General features: G+C 45.1%; 2 protein-coding genes across 3 annotated transcripts in view; one reads left to right on the plus strand and one right to left on the minus strand.

The window, feature by feature from the left end:
* zmiz2 (zinc finger, MIZ-type containing 2) overlaps positions 1-7,969 on the minus strand; it is a 22,239-nt gene extending 14,270 nt beyond the window's left edge. For both annotated transcript variants that reach the window (XM_079289288.1, XM_079289287.1), the window contains exons 1-3: positions 7,782-7,969; positions 2,538-2,620; positions 637-754 (exon numbers count right to left, since the gene is read on the minus strand). In XM_079289288.1, coding sequence (XP_079145414.1) covers positions 637-754; positions 2,538-2,587 — 168 coding nt within the window. In that variant the 5' untranslated portion in view covers positions 2,588-2,620; positions 7,782-7,969. The remainder of the gene's footprint in view (positions 1-636; positions 755-2,537; positions 2,621-7,781) is intronic.
* Positions 7,970-13,169: 5,200 nt separating this feature from the next.
* On the plus strand, positions 13,170-20,989 carry pargl (poly (ADP-ribose) glycohydrolase, like). The gene is made up of 17 exons (XM_079289289.1): positions 13,170-13,244; positions 13,493-13,627; positions 14,216-14,466; positions 14,955-15,080; positions 15,441-15,530; positions 15,828-15,899; positions 15,988-16,074; positions 16,312-16,472; positions 16,567-16,646; positions 16,738-16,804; positions 16,972-17,047; positions 17,135-17,282; positions 19,634-19,712; positions 19,850-19,958; positions 20,327-20,423; positions 20,503-20,631; positions 20,704-20,989. The coding sequence occupies exons 2-17, from the start codon at positions 13,501-13,503 to the stop codon at positions 20,820-20,822; spliced, it is 1,818 nt and encodes a 605-aa protein (XP_079145415.1). The 5' UTR covers positions 13,170-13,244; positions 13,493-13,500; the 3' UTR covers positions 20,823-20,989.
* Positions 20,990-21,908: the final 919 nt, after the last annotated feature.

Here is a 21,908-nt window from a genome sequence, read left to right on the forward strand (position 1 = left end):
GAGAGAGAGAGCGAGACAGAGAGAGACAGAGAGAGAGGGAGAGAGAGAGAGAGAAAGAGACAGTGAGAGAGAGAGAGAGACAGAGAGAGAGCGAGACAGAGAGAGAGAGCGAGACAGAGAGAGAGGGAGGGAGGGGGAGAGAGACAGACAGAGAGAGAGAGAGAGAGAAAGAGACAGTGAGAGAGAGAGAGAGATGTGATCCAGTAGTTTGAAAAACAACACAATCTTTGGTTTATCATTTGAATTGCGTTTTATGAAGAAATAAAAAAACAATACATTTCTATGACAAAGTAAAAGGACAAGATTTAGAATATTTTATTGGTAATAAAAAGCTCAAATGAAGCAACTGAGGAGTCAGATTTTCATAAGAGAAGAAGAGTCGTTCTGACGGAGACCTGAGCCGCTTCACAACATCACACGAGCCAGCACCATCCACAACTTCACTACAATGAACTCTGTAGTCATATCTTATGTGTATTCATATAATATTGTGATGTTTTAACATTATTTAAATGGAGGCTTCAAAGGGTTTTCTTCCTGCAGTGTGATATTATTATTAATAGATATATTTTTTAATTGTGCATCGTTTCTGCACAGAAGCCCGGAGGATCAAGAGGATAAAGAGACATGTGTTACCTGGCTGTGTGTGGGATTGGTCACGCCCCACACTGTGGTTACTACAGAGAGAGATCCTGGGTGCTGATTGGTTCCTGGTTGCCAGGAGACTGGGTCATTCAGGAAGGGGCCGTCGCTGCTGCAGAAAGACACGAAGCAGAGACACTGCGACAGTGAAGGAAGCTCCAGGAACGTATCACAGATGATGCTTTTATGATCTCCGCTTCATTTGTACGGCAGCAGCAAAGTAAAAAGGTCGAGAACACATCGCCGCTGAGCCAGCGGTTGACCTGAACGTGGTTTATTGATCCCACGGTTGAGGTTACCCTCCACTTCCTCCTTCTGAACCTCAAACAGGAAACTACTGTGAAAACCACATTAACCCTCCGAACCCCAGCAGCTCCTGTTTCCCTCGAGGAGTCTACGACCGGCATATTAGGTAATTAATATATATAAGAAATAAAAAGACTGGGGAGGTGATACTCTGAGATAAAGCTCTGAATTTTTTGGATTAAAAAAAACGCCAGCCGCCGTCTGACATTGTTGCTCCCAAAAAAGTAATACTACTTCCTGTTTAGATGTCTGCCAATAAAAACAAAGTGGGACAGAAGCAGAGTGATTCATCGACGGAGCGATGTCTCAGTGTAGTCCTGATCCTCTATGAACCAGTCTCAGTGTAGTCCTGATCCTCTATGAACCAGTCTCAGTGTAGTCCTGATCCTCTATGAACCAGTCTCAGTGTAGTCCTGATCCTCTATGAACCAGTCTCAGTGTAGTCCTGATCCTCTATATGAACCAGTCTCAGTGTAGTCCTGATCCTCCATCAGTACAGAGACCATCAGAGAGAAGATGGTCTGTTTCTATAGAGTTGTTCTTGATGCTCGTCATCGGAGCCACCGGGTCAGATTCTGGTGAAACCAGATGAACTCATGCAGGTTCACCTGAACCTCCTTCAGCTCAGACTCCAGCAGAGACCGGTCCACCGTGGACAGACCCAGATCCTCCAGCGGAGACCGGTTCACCGCGGACAGACCCAGATCCTCCAGCAGAGACCGGTCCACCGTGGACAGACCCAGATCCTCCAGCAGAGACCGGTCCACCGTGGACAGACCCAGATCCTCCAGCAGAGACCGGTCCACCGTGGACAGACCCAGATCCTCCAGCAGAGACCGGTCCACCGTGGACAGACCCAGATCCTCCAGCAGAGACCGGTCCACCGTGGACAGACCCAGATCCTCCAGCAGAGACCGGTCCACCGTGGACAGACCCAGATCCTCCAGCAGAGACCGGTCCACCGTGGACAGACCCAGATCCTCCAGCAGAGACCGGTCCACCGTGGACAGACCCAGATCCTCCAGCAGAGACCGGTCCACCGTGGACAGACCCAGATCCTCCAGCAGAGACCGGTCCACCGTGGACAGACCCAGATCCTCCAGCAGAGACCGGTCCACCGTGGACAGACCCAGATCCTCCAGCAGAGACCGGTCCACCGTGGACAGACCCAGATCCTCCAGCAGAGACCGGTCCACCGTGGACAGACCCAGATCCTCCAGCAGAGACCGGTCCACCGTGGACAGACCCAGATCCTCCAGCAGAGACCGGTCCACCGTGGACAGACCCAGATCCTCCAGCAGAGACCGGTCCACCGTGGACAGACCCAGATCCTCCAGCAGAGACCGGTCCACCGTGGACAGACCCAGATCCTCCAGCAGAGACCGGTCCACCGTGGACACGACCATTTTAGTCCACAGGGATTCTGTTATTCTACAGTATGTCTGCATTTGTATTTGTTGTTGTCCACATACAAACTTACTGGCCCCCCTGGGATCCACAACAAAACCACAACAAATACAAGGTGTCACATGGTTCACCTGAGGACACGGAGCTTAATGTCACATCAGTGTGTGTGTGTGTGTGTGTACCTTTGCGGATTGGGAGGCAGGGAAGGTTTCATGGAGTTGAGGGGGTTCATCGGATGAACAGGAGGATCATTCGAGAGCCCCCACTGTCCTCAAGAGGAAGAGTAGGAGGAAGACACAACACATGAAAAAAGACGGTTACTCAGAGCTCATTTGCGGCACAGCAACAATTCATCATCACCGTAGCCCACACCGTGTGCACAAAAGACACAGCGCCCTCCCACTCAGAGCCACTTTAATCTGTGTGTGTGTGTGTGTGTACATCAAAACGTTAGCCTATCACTATGACTGCTGTAGCTCTGATACCTCTCACAGGAGGAGGGGGTGGTGGTGGAAGCTAAATTTAGCTCTCTGATTTCAAAAGGAATTTAAGAGAACAGAGATGACTCTTCTCTCGACAGCACGCCGACGTACAAATCAGTCGCAGGAGGAATCCTCTTCTCATTTATTTCATTCTGATGCCATGTTCTTTATAAATCTGCACAGGTTCTCTGTCCTCCACATCCCGTCTCAATCTAATCATTGTCCTTTATCTGACAGTTAACATGCTAACACACGGCCTCCCTCCTCCTCTCACTTCTTCCTCTTTGGTTTTTGCAGATTTGGGTCACATCTTGTGGAGGGTTGCTGCAATAATCACATGACCGGTTCCACCTGAATTCCCTCCTATCAAAAGGCTTCTTCAGCCTCCAGACGGCACCTTGTACCTTCCATCACAGAGGTTTGTTAAGATGTCTGAACAGACTGTACCTGCAGCAAAGACACGACGCTCTCTCCTTCTTAACCTCCCGACCTTCTTCTTCTACTCTTCCTCCAGCTCACACACTAAAACACTCCCTCAACCCTCAGCTGACTCTCTGCTTTCAGCCGCCACCAAAGCTGCTGTTTGAACCGATTCAAGCTTTCATTGTGTGCAAAAAGCAGATAAAACAAAAACCAGAAGGTTTGGTTCAAGTCCGTTGCCCACATTCATTCAAACATTCATTCAAACATTCATTCAAAACAATAGAATCTAAATATCCAACAAGTGTTTTTAACCTGAACCATCTGAGAAGCCGTCATTCGAAACTATTTCTTTAAAAAGACAAAATACTTGTCGAGTGATTGGATGAATCAGCTGTCAATCAAACTCTCATCGAAGCGAGTCGGGCGGAGAGAGAAAACACGTTTTGCATCTAGAAACGCGTTCTAATATAACTACTAATGCTAATGTAGCATCGACGCTAACCTCCTCAGGAGCCGCCATTGTTGTTTAGAACACACACACACCTAAGCCACACCCCCTCGCTCCTCACAGGAAGCCGATTGGTCAATCATTCATTTTTTCCCAATTTAAAAATGAAATGAGACGCATAGAATAAAGTAAATCTAAATCTTAATATCTTTGATTTGGTTCGTTTTCGTCTTGGAAGCTTTTGCCGAACACGATGAGTTAAAGGATCGTCGTAAAGCTGAGAGCTGACAGCTCCTGGAGATGATTGATGGTGTCATCGTGGTGATTTTTATTAAAGAAAAATATGCTTTTCAAACCCATGGGTGGGTTTCTGGGTTCAGAAGGTTTTGAAGTAGCTGCTGTAAAGATTTAATTTAAGGAAAAACAGAACAATGGTAACGTTTCACCAGGAGAGACTTTGTTTGGACAAAGTTCTTGTATGACAACATTTAATTAATTTGATTTCACGTCTCTGTGATGCAGTAACATGACGCAGCATTTACGCCTCAAGAATAATAATACGCGATTATGAAACACGTACGTTTGCTAATCACAGCTCAGTTATCAGCACTAATCCAGACTCACTGAAGCCGCCGTAGATCAGCTTAAAGCTGCCGATTACATCTGGAGCCACCAAGATCTGTAATCAGGTTCAGTTCAGATCAGAATCATCAGTCTGGAGGAAACACGGATTACTGTGGGAAGATGATGACATACGAAATACTCCCTCTGATACCAGTAAAAACACACAAATACACTGTACGTCATGTATGAGCTGAAGTCGGAGCGTCGTGCTGATGAATCAGAGGCTCTTTGTTTTGGATCCAGTAACTCAAGTACTCACGTGTCAGGTATACGTGTACTATGAGAGAGTACTTTCATTCCATTCTGCTTTATACCTCTACATCTCAGAGGCCATCATGTTCTTCTGTTTACTGCATCATATTTAACTGGATTTGATCGTCATTTTGCATATAAAGAACCTTATTAAATAGAAGGCATTGTTGTTGATTAAACTCCCAAAAGTTAAAGATGTAACGATTCAGCGATTAATTGATTAGTTTAAAGACAGAAAATTAAAACTATTTTGATAAATGATGTCATTTTTAATGCTAACGTGTCAGTTTCTGCAACTAAAGGCTGACGTCTGGTCGCCTGGCAAGTGTTTTTGACGGACAAAACAGAGACACTTAAAGAAGTCTGTTTGGGTCTGGAAAAATGAAGACTTTATTATTACTATTTTCTAATGTTTTCGATTACGATTCATGGATTCTTTGAGAAGATAAGCAGCAGATAATCTGTCAGAAGACAATCAGCAGCCACCTGATCTGAATTGAGTTGAATGTGTGGAGTTACTACTAAACGTGTTGTCACACTTGTTATTGTGCAGAATTATTTCTCACACTGAGGTCTCGTTTTTCCCTTCAAAATAAAAGTCCTGAACCTCTATAGAAACAGAACCATCAAGAGTAGAAGTAGAGAGAACTAGAACATGCATTTCGTGCCGATTAACAGTTACTATGACACAAATATACAAGTTGAATTTATCATGTTATAAAGTGTCTATAAGTGTTACCAATGTAGGGAGAAAGAAATGGCGGCTCTGTGTGTTATAAATGTTAAACTATTCACATGTTTCAGCCTCTCCTCTCTTCTCTCCTCTCCTCTTCGTGTTCACTTCCTGTAGTTCAGTCAGAGTGTCTCCTCCTTGTTGTCACATGACTGTTGGTCTCAGATCAATCAATCATGACGTCATAGTTTCACACTTTAATGTTTCTACACAATCTGGTTGAAGTGAACTCTTTACTAGAGGAGACGTTTATAATGAGAACATGTAGAATAATATATTTTGCTGAGGTGTCACCATTTACGTTCTTGTTTTGGCGGCTTTTTCTGACGGAAGCGTTAATCACACATGATGCGTTCAAACACCATCGGAAAGATGAAAACATGATGATCATTTTACAGCTTCTGGTTGAGATAAACGGTGTAGTTTTGGCAATTGTTTAACGAAAACATGTTTTTAAATCCCGCCGGTTCAGAGGGTTAACCCAAACATATATAACTTGATTACGATATGAAACACACATGAGCAAATATTTGACCGTTTTGTGACAAATAAATGTTAAACGGAACAACAGAGAAGTGTTTCTGTAGTTTAGCCCGTTCTCTGTCGTATCAATGGGGTGGACAAAATAATAGGAACACCTGTCAGTACATCGTAACACGATTCAGCACAAACCTCATCCTCAGACATGATCACAGCTGAATCTCTAAAGACGAAATGTAAATATTACAAACCTTCAGGATTTAATAACCGCCTGTTGTGTTCGACTGCATTAGTTTTAGCTAACTGCTTTTATTACATAATAAACCAAATAAACACCAATTCATCGACCAGCTGCCGATCACACAATCTGACCAACAGTCCAAAACCCAAATATATTCATGTCACTATCAGAAAAGACATTTCTCTGCCAATCAACCACTCAGCTAATCGTTTGAGCTCTTATTTAATATTCAACATTGTGGCAGACACACACGCACACACACGAGATGAAAACACACTCCTGGATATCATCAGTCAGGAGCTCTGCTGCTCGTACCTCCACACAGTGACGTCTGGAGAGACAGTCTTTCTCTGAATGAGGGAACCGGTGCAGACGAACGCATCCCGTTCAACACCGCCGGCTCACCGGGACGATCTCGCTGTGTACCTGCTTTTAATAAAGCGCTAATTAAGAGTCTCAATGGATCCCAGAGATTACCGATTAAAAGCCTCTTAACGACAGCGGAGCAGCCGTCAACATGACATATTAATACTGCAAACAATAAAGACTGAAGAAGAAGAAAAGGCTGGAGGACCGATTTCATGTTGTGTGTGAGCAGTGGTGGAACTACATGTACTCAAGTATGTATGTATGTACATATATATATATATATATATATATATATATATATATATATATATATATATATATATATATATATATATACATATATATACATACATACACACATACATATGTATACATACATACATATATATATATATATATATATGTCCTCAGTCTGCAGCTTTGTCTTTCTGACCACCTTCTTCAACCAAGACTTCACACAAACACTGACCTAAACTAACTCAGCCTGGCTTCCAGCCAAACAACATGTTGTTGAGCCCATGATACATCCAGGAAGTCCTGTCCTAAAGGGGCGGGGGGCACTGACTACTACATAAACACACATTGCAATGCAACAAATACCCATATTGCATGTTAAAACAAAACTGTTGTGTCTGAAATAAAGCACCCAGGCTGCCAAAAAACACGCAAAAATTCCCTCCAGGATGCGGTGCAAAGAAATCATGCAAATCACCTCTACCTGCTAAAACACTGCTGCTGCAACAATAAAAGAAATAAATAAATAAAAACATGCTGCAGAACAAAGCGGTGTGCATGCATGCTGTATGTGCAGCCCCTCTCTCTCTCCCTCATATATATATATATATATATATATATATATATATATATATATATATATATATATATATATATATATATATATATATATATATATATATATATATATATATATATATATATTAGCACACACACACACCTCTGTACGAAATACATCACTACAAACACACAAAATAAGAGAATAGCAGATGTTTTGTTTCACTTACCTGAGCTGAGCTGCTTCATGAACGCAGATATATTGATTAGAAGTATACTTATGAAATAATAATAATATAAATGTAGTATATAGGTGATAATGCAGTGCCTTAAGTTTGAATAATCTATCTGGTTAGTGCCAGTGACTGGAAATAAGAGTTTATGTGGAGGCTCTTTAACACGCTGCTGCTGCTGCTGGCTGCACCGTTAGCACCGCTAGCTCCGTTAGCTCCTGGAGGCTACTTAGCCAAAACTGTAACGTTAGCTTGTTTCTTTTACGTTAGCTTACACGGAATCGTAAGCAGCTAGCGTGTCGAGCTTATGACTAGCTTGATTAATTAATTACCGTAACAGTAGTTTTACCTTTTTTTGCCCGACTCCAGCTGCTACAACGACGAAGAGCCGCTGCTGCTCGATCGTAAACGGTTAGCACACACACGGATAGCTAAGCTAAGCTAAGCTAGTGTCGCAGTCCCCGGCTATAGCAAGACACGGCTGCTCGATCACCGCGTCGTCGAGCGAGCGTGTTAATAATGTATTTCTTTTTTTGTTTTCACACCCCCGGACTGTTGAGGAGTAAGTAGACTATAAATAATAAATCGTATTCAGCTGTTTTTGTAATGTATTGCCACCTATGAACAGTAGCTGACTGACTCAGCTTACATTAGAGTAAGGGGGGGGGGGCAGGAAATAACCCGGCAGCTCAAATACCTTCCTCATTGCACAATAACCCTCATAATATATTCATGAGATCACAGAGAAAGGCATTTTCCCTCCTCTTCCTCTTCCTCCTCCCCCTCCTTCTCCTCCTCCACCTTCCTCCTCCTCCTCTCTAAAATGATCTGCTACTCTGGTCTGCAGTCACTCAGGAGGAAGAGGAGGAGGAGGAGAAGGAGGAGGAAGAGAAGGAGAAGGAAGAGGAGGGTGGTGGGGGAGAGAAGATCATGCAGAATGACGTCTCCCGTGTATCATCACGTATGTTATGATCACGTATGTTATGATCACGTATGTTATGATCATGATCACATATGTTATGATCTTGTATGTTATGATGCATCATGTGTGACATGGTTTAGTGATTTCCTGTTTATAAAGTGTCACAATAAGAGAGGTCGGGGGTGTGTGTGTGTTGTTGTGGAGTCATTACGAGGAGGTGTCTGCAGTATGTGACCAGAGGGCAGTGCAGCATGGAGAATATAAAAGAAAATGAAATTAAATAAATAAAAAAGTCCAACCTGCCTGTGTTTCAGACCTCTGTTGCCCTGGAAACAGGTGCTGAGATTTTCCCATTTCTTCATTTTTTTTTCTCCACACTATTCATACTACCCCACTGCTGCTTCCTCCCCCACGACCTGCCGCATAGTACAATCACACACACACACACACACACACACACACACACACACACTTTCCAATCTACTACTGCAGTCGTTTCACAATGTCACAGGACGGAGTGACTGACTCCTCCACCACATTATAGCTGCACACACTCACACACACACACACACACACACACACACACACACTCACACACACACACACACACACTCTCACACACACACACACTGCTGATCCTCCTTTGACTCTGAGACAGTGCTGCAACAACCTGACCTCCAGGAGGAAACTCACACTGCAGAATGTGGTTCATCTCGCTCCTGTATTTCTTGTGATGGAGGCGAAGATAAAGAAAAGCTTTCTCTAAACAAAGCTCACGCAGAGAGATGGTTTTTCTCTTATTATTATTTTGAAATATTCATGTATAAAACCGGGGGGTTATGTCCTCCCTCACTTTTCAGGCCTTTTCAAGTCATCCCTGTGTGTTTCCGTGGTGTTATGTGTGTGCATACCATTGTAGTGACTTCTTTTTGGCAGGAGGCGGAACATTCCAGGGAAATGGCTGACCCAGAATAACACACACACACACACACACACACACACACACACACACACTGATGCAGAGTGAGTGGCTGAGTGAGGTCCTCCGCCCTTTTTTCAAGCTGCTGTTTCCAAACAGACGCATTTCATGTTGGGGAGGAAACCACAGCCACACGCTACTGTACAGTAATAACAGCAGCACATGAACACGCGACTATGAACACGTGAACACATGACCATCGTGAACACGCGAGTATGAACTCGTGAACACGCGACCATCGTGAACACGCGACTATCGTGAACACGCGACCATCGTGAACACGTGACCATCGTGAACACGCGACCATCGTGAACACGCGACTATCGTGAACACGCGACCATCGTGAACACGCGACCATCGTGAACACGCGACCATCGCTACCATCGTGAACACGTGACCATCGTGAACACGCGACCATCGGGACCATCGCGACCATCGTGAACACGCGACTATCGTGAACACGCGACCATCGGGACCATCGCGACCATCGTGAACACGCGACTATCGTGAACACGCGACCATCGTGAACACGCGACCATCGTGAACACGCGACCATCGTGAACACGCGACCATCGTGAACACGCGACCATCGTGAACACGCGACCATCGTGAACACGCGACCATCGTGAACACGCGACCATCGTGAACACGCGACCATCGTGAACACGCGACCATCGTGAACACGCGACCATCGTGAACACGCGACCATCGTGAACACGCGACCATCGTGAACACGCGACCATCGTGAACACGCGACCATCGTGAACACGCGACCATCGTGAACACGTGACCATCGTGAACACGCGACCATCGTGAACACGCGACTATCGTGAACACGCGACCATCGTGAACACGCGACCATCGTGAACACGCGACCATCGCTACCATCGTGAACACGTGACCATCGTGAACACGCGACCATCGGGACCATCGCGACCATCGTGAACACGCGACTATCGTGAACACGCGACCATCGGGACCATCGCGACCATCGTGAACACGCGACTATCGTGAACACGCGACCATCGTGAACACGCGACCATCGTGAACACGCGACCATCGTGAACACGCGACCATCGTGAACACGCGACCATCGTGAACACGCGACCATCGTGAACACGCGACCATCGTGAACACGCGACCATCGTGAACACGCGACCATCGTGAACACGCGACTATCGTGAACACGCGACCATCGCTACCATCGTGAACACGCGACTATCGTGAACACGCAACGATTGCAACGTGAACATTTTCAAAACATATAAAAAAACTAAAATCGAGTGTAAAATATACCTTTTTAAACCTGTTCTTTTATCTGCAGCTCAAGAACTGCACATACGTGCCATTTAAAGCTACTTCATAGATATTACGTTTGTCTGACAGCTTTGATTACTTTACAGATTTTACGTATGAAATTAAAGATGAACATATGATACTCTGCTGCTGATTAAACTTGCCAACACAATATAAAATAAATTAAATTGAGCTCCAACTTAAGCAGTTTGACCCAGTGGAGAATTGTTTGATCCAAATGCAGAAAGCATTTTGTCGCATTCAGCGTGAACTCCACATCACCCTTCATCCTTCCACCTCTGATTTTCATCTCTTTTCTACACGTGACTCCTACGACCATCTGCTGCCTGCAGCTCTCACTTCTGTTCTGATCTCAGCAGAAGACATGAAACAGACGTGTGAACGAGATGCTCCTCCGCTCAAACGTCGTGTGTCGGGTGCATTGATCCGAACATCTGGGGAAGCTGGACCAGAGCTGCGCTGCTCTCACTGGGAACGCTTGCAGTATAATATATGCATCATGTTGTACTTTTAGTATGTTGTTTACTCTGTAAACATGACATCTGTTGCACATCTGTCCATCCTGGTGGAGGAGTCCCTCCTCTGGCTCTCTTTCTGACGTTTCTACCACTTTAACCCGTTAAAAGTTTTTTTGAGGAGTTTTTTCTTTTCTGATGTGACGATCCAATGACAGAGGATGTTGTTGTTGAGGATGTTTTCTACTACTTATTCAATATCACTGACAATATGTCTCTTATGTTATATTTTAGTGTCCACTAGGCTCTGCTGTTCGTATCTCTTCTTATACACTTTATATTTTTACTCTTGTATTTAATCTTTGTTGTTGTAATTTAACTTTTTCTATTTTAGTTGAATTGTTTTACTTTATTTATTTACCTTGTTGCTTTTGTGTTATTGTGTATTGTTATTCTTCATCATCATAATTATTATTGTTTTTAATAATACAATAATTCACTATTATTAATTATATTATAATAATACGTATTATTAATATAATTATCATTATTATTATTCACAATAATATACTTTTTTCTTCTTATCATTATTATTGTTATGAATACTTGTAGTTAATGTATTAATATGATTATTATTATCTTGATAAACTATCACAGTGACAGGAGGAGAAGAACACATAATGTTGGGTGGTGTTGTGAATCACAGCTCACTGCTGCCACCTTGTGTTCACTCATCAAACTCCACCAAACGCAGTATTGTGCTGGTACAAACAGGAGTACATTAAAGTGTACGAATATGTTATGTGTTGGGATTATATGTGTGTATATAAACTAGCATAAAAACACTTTACAAATATCTAGGATTATACTTCAGTACAGTATAATAAATGTACTTCACGTACTATACTGAAGTATAATTCTAGTACTTTTCCACCACAGTCGGTGCCATAAACTAATGAATACATTTCATTAAATAGGCACTATTTGTTTATATAACTATGACTAATGAGTTCATGCCGAGGATATGAATAAAAATACCTCATGTTTCTCCATAGAAGGATTTCGTGTATAATGAAAGTATGAACGCAGTACTGCTGCTTCACTCTACTTCCGTTTTCGCCTCAAAGTGAAAGTTAAGCTCGGCTCGTGTTGTTCGAGACGTTTTCATCGACGAGCGGTTTGATTACAGGTAATCACGTGACATCAGAACACCTTTGTTGAAGTCTTTGCTGAGAGGTGAGTATTTGTACCTGTTGTTTGAATGAACGTAGTTTATCTGGAGAGTAATCACAGATATATCCTGGTGGTGGTCGTGAACGTCAGACCAAAGATTCTACTGTGTTCATGATTTCAAGAGGTTCATCGTTCGTCTTTCTGCTTCTAAAGACGACTATTTAAAAGATTAGTTGGAGAAACACCTTTACAAGAAGTCGGATCCTTTATTTACTCTAAGTTACTACAGGAAGTGTCATGTAGTGTTGGTTCTGGCGCCCCCTGTGGACTACAGTGGTAGTGTCTCTGAGCACCAGCGTCCCTTTAGAAACCTCATGTTACTGCAGCAGGTCTGACAGTCGGCCCCCCTCAGTCCTGGTTCTGGTTCTGGTTCTCCCGTGCCTCCCTTCCCTCCAGCGGGTCCAGCAGTAGTCCTGGGTCTCCAGCAGAGAGGTGTCGGTGTCGGGACAGTTTTTAAATCGATCTTACTCTGTTACACTTCAACCAAAAGCAGAACACAAGACAAAGATTTTAACTGATTGATTAAAACCCGTTTACTCAGCCAGTCACAAACCAGTTCATCACAAACATCAGTCATTTATGAAAAGAGTCATCTTAAAAATGTTTTATTTTACTCTAAGATGTTTTAAATGTACGGTGTTCAAATGTAGACGTCAGAGCGTTCAGTTTAAATGTTCTTTTTTACCCCAGGACAAAGTGTCCCGACTGTCTCTACCCGCTGTCTTCACCTTCCCCACAGACCGACCCAACCAACTGTCCCGACCGTCCATACGCACCAGCAGCCGTCCATACTGTCCCTACAGGCTGTCCCGACCGTCCCTACCTGCTGTCCCGACCGTCCCTACAGGCCGTCCATACTGTCCCTACCTGCTGTCCCGACCGTCCCTACCTTCCGTCCTTTTAGAAGTGAAGAAACAGCCGTTATGCTCTCCTCAAAGCCAACAGACTCCATTGACAGAAACAGTCATTTCACCTCGCTGATCATTGTTAAACACGCTGTGATTGTTTTGTTGGGAAAGTGGTATTACAGTATTTTTGAACACTGGTTTTCTAAGATATCTGGTCTTCATCCTGCTCCTTTCAAAATAAAAGTTCAGATTGACTTCCTCACTTTCCTTTTTTTCCCACTTACTGTCATGTTATTGTGTCTAAAGCTCCAGAGATGGCCGGACACAACCACCGCAACAACAGCCCCCTGATGACAGCGGTGCTTCAGCCTGAAGATCAGGCCGGCCGGCCTTCCACCTCCTCCTCTAAACCCCCCAGTGCAGCAGAGGTGGGGGATAAGGGTGAGTATGTACCTGCTGTTTGAATGAACGTAGTTTATCTGGAGAGTAATCACAGATATATCCAGGTGGTGTTCGTGAACGTCAGACCAAAGATTCTACTGTGTTCATGATTTCAAGAGGTTCATCGTTCGTCTTTCTGCTTCTAAAGACGACTATTTCAAAGATTAGTGGGAGAAACACCTTTACAGGAAGTCGGATCCTTTATTTACTCTAAGTTACTACAGGAAGTGTCATGTAGTGTTGGTTCTGGCGCCCCCTGTGGACTACAGTGGTAGTGTCTCTGAGCACCAGCGTCCCTTTAGAAACCTCATGTTACTGCAGCAGGTCTGACAGGCGGCTCCTCTCAGTCCTGGTTCTGGTTCTTTGGTAGCGTGTCCAACAATCACCAACTCTGCTTTGACCGTTTGAAAGAGAGACTGAATAAGTAGCAGACATAAAAAGGGGAGAAGGGTATTACAGTATTTTTGAACACTGGTTTTCTAAGATATCTGGTCTTCATCCTGCTCCTTTCAAAATAAAAGCTCACATTGATTTCCTCACTTTCCTTTTGTTCCCCACTTACTGTCATGTTGGTGTCCAAACCTCCAGAGATGGCCGGATGCAGCCACCGCAACGACAGCCCCCTGATGACAGCGGCGTCTCAGTCTAAAGGTCAGGAAGCCGCCTCCTCCTCCCCCTCTACACCCTCCAGCGCATTACACGTGGGGGAGACGGCGAGGACGCAGACGGAGGACGGCGCTTCGTCAAGTTGTCCGCTGGACAATCTGAAGCATCTTCCACCAGGTGACAACAAGTGGGGACACCTGACCTTCAACACGACGCACACTGTCCTCGTAGATGTAAGACTTTGTCCTGTCAGCATTCTCTGTGTCTGCAGGAGGGAAGTACATTCACTCAAGTACCGATGTACTCGAGACTTCTACTCTACTGGAGTTTGTAGAAACAGACAGGAGTACCAGTACCTCTTCATCTTGCTGTCAGACGGACCTCTGTGACGGGAACTGAAGCTGTTCTATGAGGTCAAATGTCTGTTTCTGTCTGGTAGCTTTGGTGAGATGGATAACGCGTCGCTGTCTCACAGCAACGTGAACATTGGAGATATTCTGAATGCATAATGCTAAACTGGTATTATTGTGTTTTAATGGCGGCCTTTATTTGAGGATGTTGGCTGGTACTCATGTTTGCGTCTCCAAACTCTCCTGTCAGAAATAGCCTGTTTATGAACACGTGAACCAGACGATTAATGGGAGAGAAGAAGAAGAAGAAGCTACGTTTTAGACTTTTCTCTCATCTTTGTTTTTCACTGAATAATACATTTGTCTCTCAGGCGTCTGCTTTTAACACTGGAGCAGGACTCGTGCCTCAGAGAGGGATGGACTTGTGGCAGAGCAACGTTGTGAAAATGCCGTGTTCACTGTGGAGCTTCATGGTGGTCACGTCTGCAGTTATGAAGGTGCGTTTGAGGCTATCCACCCGGTGGATGTTGATCTCACATCGGTGCGTTTGAGGCTATCCACCCGGTGGATGTTGATCTCACATCGGTGCGTTTGAGGCTATCCACCCGGTGGATGTTGATCTCACATCGGTGCGTTTGAGGCTATCCACCCGGTGGATGTTGATCTCACATCGGTGCGTTTGAGGCTATCCACCCGGTGGATGTTGATCTCACATCGGTGCTGCTTTAGCTAAAGAAAAGATATAATGTGCACGTGTTCAGGGAGCTACAGGTTGATTATCCAACCAAGGAAACGATGAATTATATCAACACAAGAACATCTGATGAGTTACTGAGTGGATCTGTTTCTGTCGGCAGCAACCGACCCAGACGAGGAGGTGGGATGTGATCTCCAAGCAGCTGAGCGCTCTGGCCAAGAAGAAGACGGCGAGCGTCACTGATGTGAAGGTGAAACCGTCTCATGCACAGATTTTGCTCCATTTTTCTTCCATAACTCGTCTTCTTTCAGCCGAGAGGAAAGAAAACTTTTATTTTACTACTTTGTCTGTAGATAACGACTCATTTGCATTTTTCAAACATAAAACTTACAAAACGAGTCTCAATGAAAGTAAACGATGACGTTTGATGGTGATATTATTTAAAGTGACACACGTTCTTCTCTTTCTGTGTTTCTGGTGAACTTTATGCATCAAAACACGAAAGCAGTTCCTACGATGAACCTCTTTCTGTTTGTCTCCCTCACAGGACGCCATCTTTAAATATAACCCCAAATATAAAGACCAGTGGTCCTTTGAGGCGCTCTCCAGCTTTGTGAAGGTCCGAGGTCGTGTCTCTAAATCATTCCGTCTCCACGTTTAGGTTTTAAACTCTAGAACGATGAGAAATCTCATTATTTCATTTCCAGATTGTCCCGAAAGCAGAGAACTATTTCGCCAGCCTGTTTCCAAAGATGGCGGCGTTGGCTTTGAGTCTCCCTGAACATGTGAAGAAGGTAAAGCTGCGTTCCCTTAAACCCCAATAATTCATTCAGAATAAACATCTGTATATTAATGCATCATGAATCATCTGCTTGGGGTGAAACACTGAATTTGCACCTTAAAGACAAATAGGCACATTTAAAATACAAATCCCATAAAATATAATATTCGAAAGTTTTTTCACCCCCTAGATTCTGTATTTAATTCATAAAGAATCCTAAATGTAAAATGATATTTCATGATTACTTCAGGCCATCCCGCTGCTTAAGAGGGGCCACTCTGCGTCCATCACTCTGTCACAAGTTCAGATCTCCTGCCTCCTCGCCAACGCTTTCTTCTGCACCTTCCCTCACCGCAACGCCACCGGCCCCAACGCCGAGTACCACGGCTTTCCCTCCATCAACTTCACCAAGTCAGAGCACGACCGTCAGACACAACCGCCGAAATACTGTTCAGTCATCAAACAATCCTCCGTGTGTTCACGCTCCACTGCGCTCTGACTGCAGGCTGCTGGAACACTGGTCCCAACGCAAGAAAGAGAAGCTGAGAGCCGTCCTGCATTACTTCAGCGTGGTCACCGCCGATGGTGAGTGGAAGCTCCTCCTCCTCCTCCTCCTCCTCCTCCTCCTCCTCCTGATGAAGATCTGTGACTGTGTGACTGTTTGTGTTCTCTGCAGACACAAAACCAAAAGGACTGGTGACGTTTGAGAGGCGCTGCCTCACGGATATGCCCAACTGGAGAATGTGATGATGATGATAACCATAATAACAATAATAATAATGATAATAATGATACAAAACTTGTCAGTGGGCCGCTATGGGACCTTATTGTGGGAAAAACATGTACGATGGTCTAATCTGTGTCAGAAGCACACGAGTGTAAAATGGAACTCTTCTTTCTGTTGTGGCAGCTGCAAAGAGACGATGCGTGAACTTCACGTCACGTCACGCGGAACCATCGAGACCGAAGGGACCGGTTTACTCCAGGTGAGAACCGACAGAACCCAGCTGTACCAGTCCACAGATCTAGTTTTTACACTGCGTGTGTGTGTGTGTGTGTGCGTGTGTGTGCAGGTGGACTTTGCCTGCAGCAGGATCGGTGGAGGGGTTCTGGGTTCTGGTCTGGTGCAGGAGGAGATCCTGTTCCTCATGAATCCAGAGCTGATCGTGTCTCGACTCTTCACCGAGGAGCTCGCTGACAACGAGTGTCTGATCGTTACAGGTAGACGCCATCGGTCCAGCAACGTGTTCATTGCTGTGGATCAGCAGACATTTCAATCATACTTTCATCTTCGTTACGTCCACAGTTGTGGAGTAATCCGCCGATCAGTCGCGGTGGATTCATGTCTCTGGTTGAAGCGTCTCTAATGTGAGAATGTTCCACTTCTCGGTTTTATATCATCGTGAATTGTCTTTATATTGTAGACTGTTGGACAAAATATTCATTTATATATATTCTATTTGCACATATTTATGACAAATAGAAACGTGAGAGGAATGAAACCACAGAGCTCCTCTCAACACATACAGAAGAACAACAAACCCCCAAAAGAGGAAATAAAAAAATTTAATTAAACTCGAAAAATACAACAACAAAAGTGACAAGACGACAACAAAATAAGTAGAAAAAACAACCAACTGGTAAAAAAAACTATTCAAGAAAAACAAGAAAAACAACACGAGTTATAAAATAAAAAATGTTAAATATAATAAATCGAGTTTTATATGAATGAATTTGGGAATTCACTTTGTGGGAGAATTTGTGGATACTATAACCATCTTCTCATCTAATAAAACAAGAAACTATTTGTGTTTTTAAATATTTACTGAGGAACCAATGAGCAGTGAGTCTCAGACAGGAAGTGCTGATGATGGTTCCTATGGCGGTTCCTGATTGCGGTTCCTATGGCGGTTTCTATGGTGGTTCCTATGGTGGTTCCTGATGGTGGTTCCTATGGCGGTTCCTATGGTGGTTCCTGATGGTGGTTCCTGATGGTGGTTCCTATGGTGGTTCCTATGGTGGTTCCTGATGGCGGTTCCTATGGCGGTTCCTATGGCGGTTCCTATGGCGGTTCCTATGGTGGTTCCTGATGGTGGTTCCTATGGCGGTTCCTATGGTGGTTCCTGATGGCGGTTCCTATGGCGGTTCCTGATGGTGGTTCCTATGGTGGTTCCTGATGGCGGTTCCTATGGTGGTTCCTGATGGTGGTTCCTATGGTGGTTCCTGATGGTGGTTCCTATGGCGGTTCCTATGGCGGTTCCTGATGGTGGTTCCTGATGGTGGTTCCTGATGGTGGTTCCTGATGGTGGTTCCTGATGGCGGTTCCTATGGCGGTTTCTATGGTGGTTCCTGATGGCGGTTTCTATGGTGGTTCCTGATGGTGGTTCCTGATGGCGGTTCCTATGGCGGTTCCTGATGGCGGTTCCTATGGTGGTTCCTATGGCGGTTCCTGATGGTGGTTCCTATGGTGGTTCCTGATGGTGGTTGCTGATGGCGGTTGCTGATGGCGGTTCCTATGGTGGTTCCTATGGTGGTTCCTGATGGCGGTTCCTATGGTGGTTCCTGATGGTGGTTCCTATGGTGGTTCCTGATGGCGGTTCCTATGGCGGTTCCTGATGGTGGTTCCTATGGTGGTTCCTGATGGCGGTTCCTGATGGTGGTTCCTGATGGTGGTTCCTATGGTGGTTCCTGATGGCGGTTCCTATGGTGGTTCCTGATGGCGGTTCCTATGGTGGTTCCTGATGGCAGTTTCTATGGTGGTTCCTGATGGCGGTTCCTATGGCGGTTCCTATGGTGGTTCCTGATGGTGGTTCCTGATGGTGGTTCCTGATGGCGGTTCCTATGGCGGTTTCTATGGTGGTTCCTGATGGCGGTTTCTATGGCGGTTCCTGATGGTGGTTCCTGATGGCGGTTCCTATGGCGGTTCCTGATGGCGGTTCCTATGGTGGTTCCTATGGCGGTTCCTGATGGTGGTTCCTATGGTGGTTCCTGATGGTGGTTCCTGATGGCGGTTGCTGATGGCGGTTGCTGATGGCGGTTCCTATGGTGGTTCCTGATGGCGGTTCCTGATGGTGGTTCCTATGGTGGTTCCTGATGGCGGTTCCTATGGCGGTTCCTGATGGTGGTTCCTATGGTGGTTCCTGATGGTGGTTCCTATGGTGGTTCCTGATGGCGGTTCCTATGGTGGTTCCTGATGGTGGTTCCTATGGTGGTTCCTGATGGCGGTTCCTATGGTGGTTCCTGATGGCGGTTCCTATGGTGGTTCCTGATGGCGGTTCCTATGGTGGTTCCTGATGGCAGTTCCTATGGTGGTTCCTGATGGCGGTTCCTATGGCGGTTCCTGATGGTGGTTCCTATGGTGGTTCCTATGGTGGTTCCTGATGGTGGTTCCTATGGTGGTTCCTGATGGCGGTTCCTATGGTGGTTCCTGATGGCAGTTCCTATGGTGGTTCCTGATGGCGGTTCCTATGGCGGTTCCTGATGGTGGTTCCTATGGTGGTTCCTATGGTGGTTCCTGATGGCGGTTCCTATGGTGGTTCCTGATGGTGGTTCCTCTGCTCCTCTGTCTTCAGGCTCTCAACAGTTCAGCCGGTACTCAGGTTTCGGGGACAGCTTCGAGTGGGCCGGCCCTCATGAGGAGCGCCTGCACAGGTACGACTGCTCTCTCCGCCTCTCATACATCCGAGTGTGTGAGTGTGTGAGTGTGTGAGTGTGTGAGTGTGTGAGAGTGTGTGAGAGTGTGTGAGTGTGTGTGTGTGTGTGTTTCTCATCATCGTCCGTCGTCACAGAGACGAGTGGGCTCGGCTGAAGAGGCGGATCTTAGCCATCGATGCCGTGAACTTCAAACAGAGCAGAGACCAGTACACGATGACCGCCGTCACACGCGACCTCAACAAGGTGATTTATCCGTATTCATATATTTACATGTCAAACTCAAATTTCTTTGAACTTATTTTAGATTTTTTTTTATTTGAGGATTTTTCTCGAGATGAAAACACAAACATATAAAATGTCTCATCAATCTCCTGAAACAGCTGATCCCTGTAGTTCTTAATCAAACAAACGGGAGGGAATAGTGCATTTGTTTGGGACTATTTTCAGCGGCGGATTAATCCACAGTGTGTGGGATCGATAATTATGATTAATTATGAACTGGATGAGACTGGTTTTTATTCTGTTCTTGACATCAAATCTCACATTCAGACTCTGTATCGTCTTTATTTGGTGGTTGTCATTTTCACGTGATTGTTCTGGTGTCCCTGAAGGCATTCTGTGGATTTAAGGGTCACGGCCACAACGAGCCCGACATCGCGACGGGGAAGTGGGGCTGCGGAGCGTTCAACGGAGACCCTCAGCTCAAAGGTGCGTCGACACTCCGCTGGTGTATTGTTATGTGATCGAGACTCCTTGAGGCTTGAGCTGTTTCCCCTCCGACGTGCAGCTGTGATCCAGCTGATGGCGGCAGCGAGGGCCAAGAGGGGATTGGCCTTCTTCACCTTCGAGGATGAGGAGCTGAAGCTGGGTCTGGAGCGGACGCACCACCTGCTGGTCACCCAGAGAACGACAGTCGGTGAGATTTTCAGGACACGAGACGTCTTTAAAATGTTGGCTTGCTCCTTTCTGACTTTGCTCTCCGTCTCAGGGAAACTGTACGGACTCCTGGAGGACTACTGCGCTGTTCAGCAGGAGTCCGGCAGGTCGCATGTGGACCTGTTCCAGTTCATCGGGCACAACACCAGACCCTCCAGGAGTCAGCTGTGAGGAGTCAAGTCCACGAGTCTGCGTCTGAATTTGCACTAAAATCTAACCGGAGTGTTTCACTACAGAAATGAAGACGTTGCTGCTTCATTTGAATGGTTGTAAGAGGATTGTCTTTTTCCATTTGTACGTTCATTTGATCGTTGAGAGCGTAGCGATAAACAGGAAATGTGACGAAGGATCAAGTTTGTTTTTCATTTTATTTAGTTTTTGTGCTTTGATTATTTCCCCGAGGTTCACTCCTAACTGACCGAGGTCTCCTCAAAATAAACTCCAAAGATTTTAGTCTGAGAGAAGATTAATACAGAGTTTAAGAGCTCACAAGTCTGAGAGTTGAGAGTCAGTCAGCTGCTGCTGAGTGTTCGGAAAAACACTTTCAAATAACTTTTAAAGGCGTTTTAATGGCGGCGAGTGAAAGGCTCAATTAGTATGATTTGTAAACGCAACATTCAAAGTTGGACAAAAGATGAAAGTAGACGGCAACCTCTGATTCTGAAGAGAGAAGCCAAAGCTTCACGTGTTAAAGCTGCATTCTCTCTAGTGGCCACCAGGGGGCGACTCCTCTGGTTGTATAGAAGTCTATAGAAAATGACTCTACTTCTCTCTTGATTTATTCCCTCAGTAAACATTGTAAACATGAGTTTATGTCTCAATCTCTAGTTTCAAGTCTTCTTCACTACAGCATGATGTTCATACATGTTCTACGTCACTCCTCCTCAGTCTATATATGGTCACTTCCTGTTCACTGGTTGCAAAAAAAAAGATGGCGACGACCAAATTGCCAAACTTGAAGCTTTAAAACGACCACAAACCAACGTGTCCTCATATTCAGTCTACGGTTGACGGCCAGAAACGTCCCGAACACACGGCGACGTTCAAAGATCCAGCACCACTAATTATTTTAGTTTGAGTCCAAACATTTGTTTATTTTTGCCTAAAGCCTAAAGTCAACGTCTCCAACAGTGGAGGAAGCAGATCTTTCTCTTCGCAGTACTAATGCCACCGTGTTTAAATAACTTGCATTAAAACTCGTATTAAAGTACCAAAGTACCAGCATCAGGATATACTTTAAAGTGAACACAAGTGAAA

This window comes from Melanostigma gelatinosum, assembly GCF_949748355.1.
Source record: "Melanostigma gelatinosum genome assembly, chromosome: 18".
Classification (NCBI taxonomy): Eukaryota; Metazoa; Chordata; class Actinopteri; order Perciformes; family Zoarcidae; genus Melanostigma; species Melanostigma gelatinosum.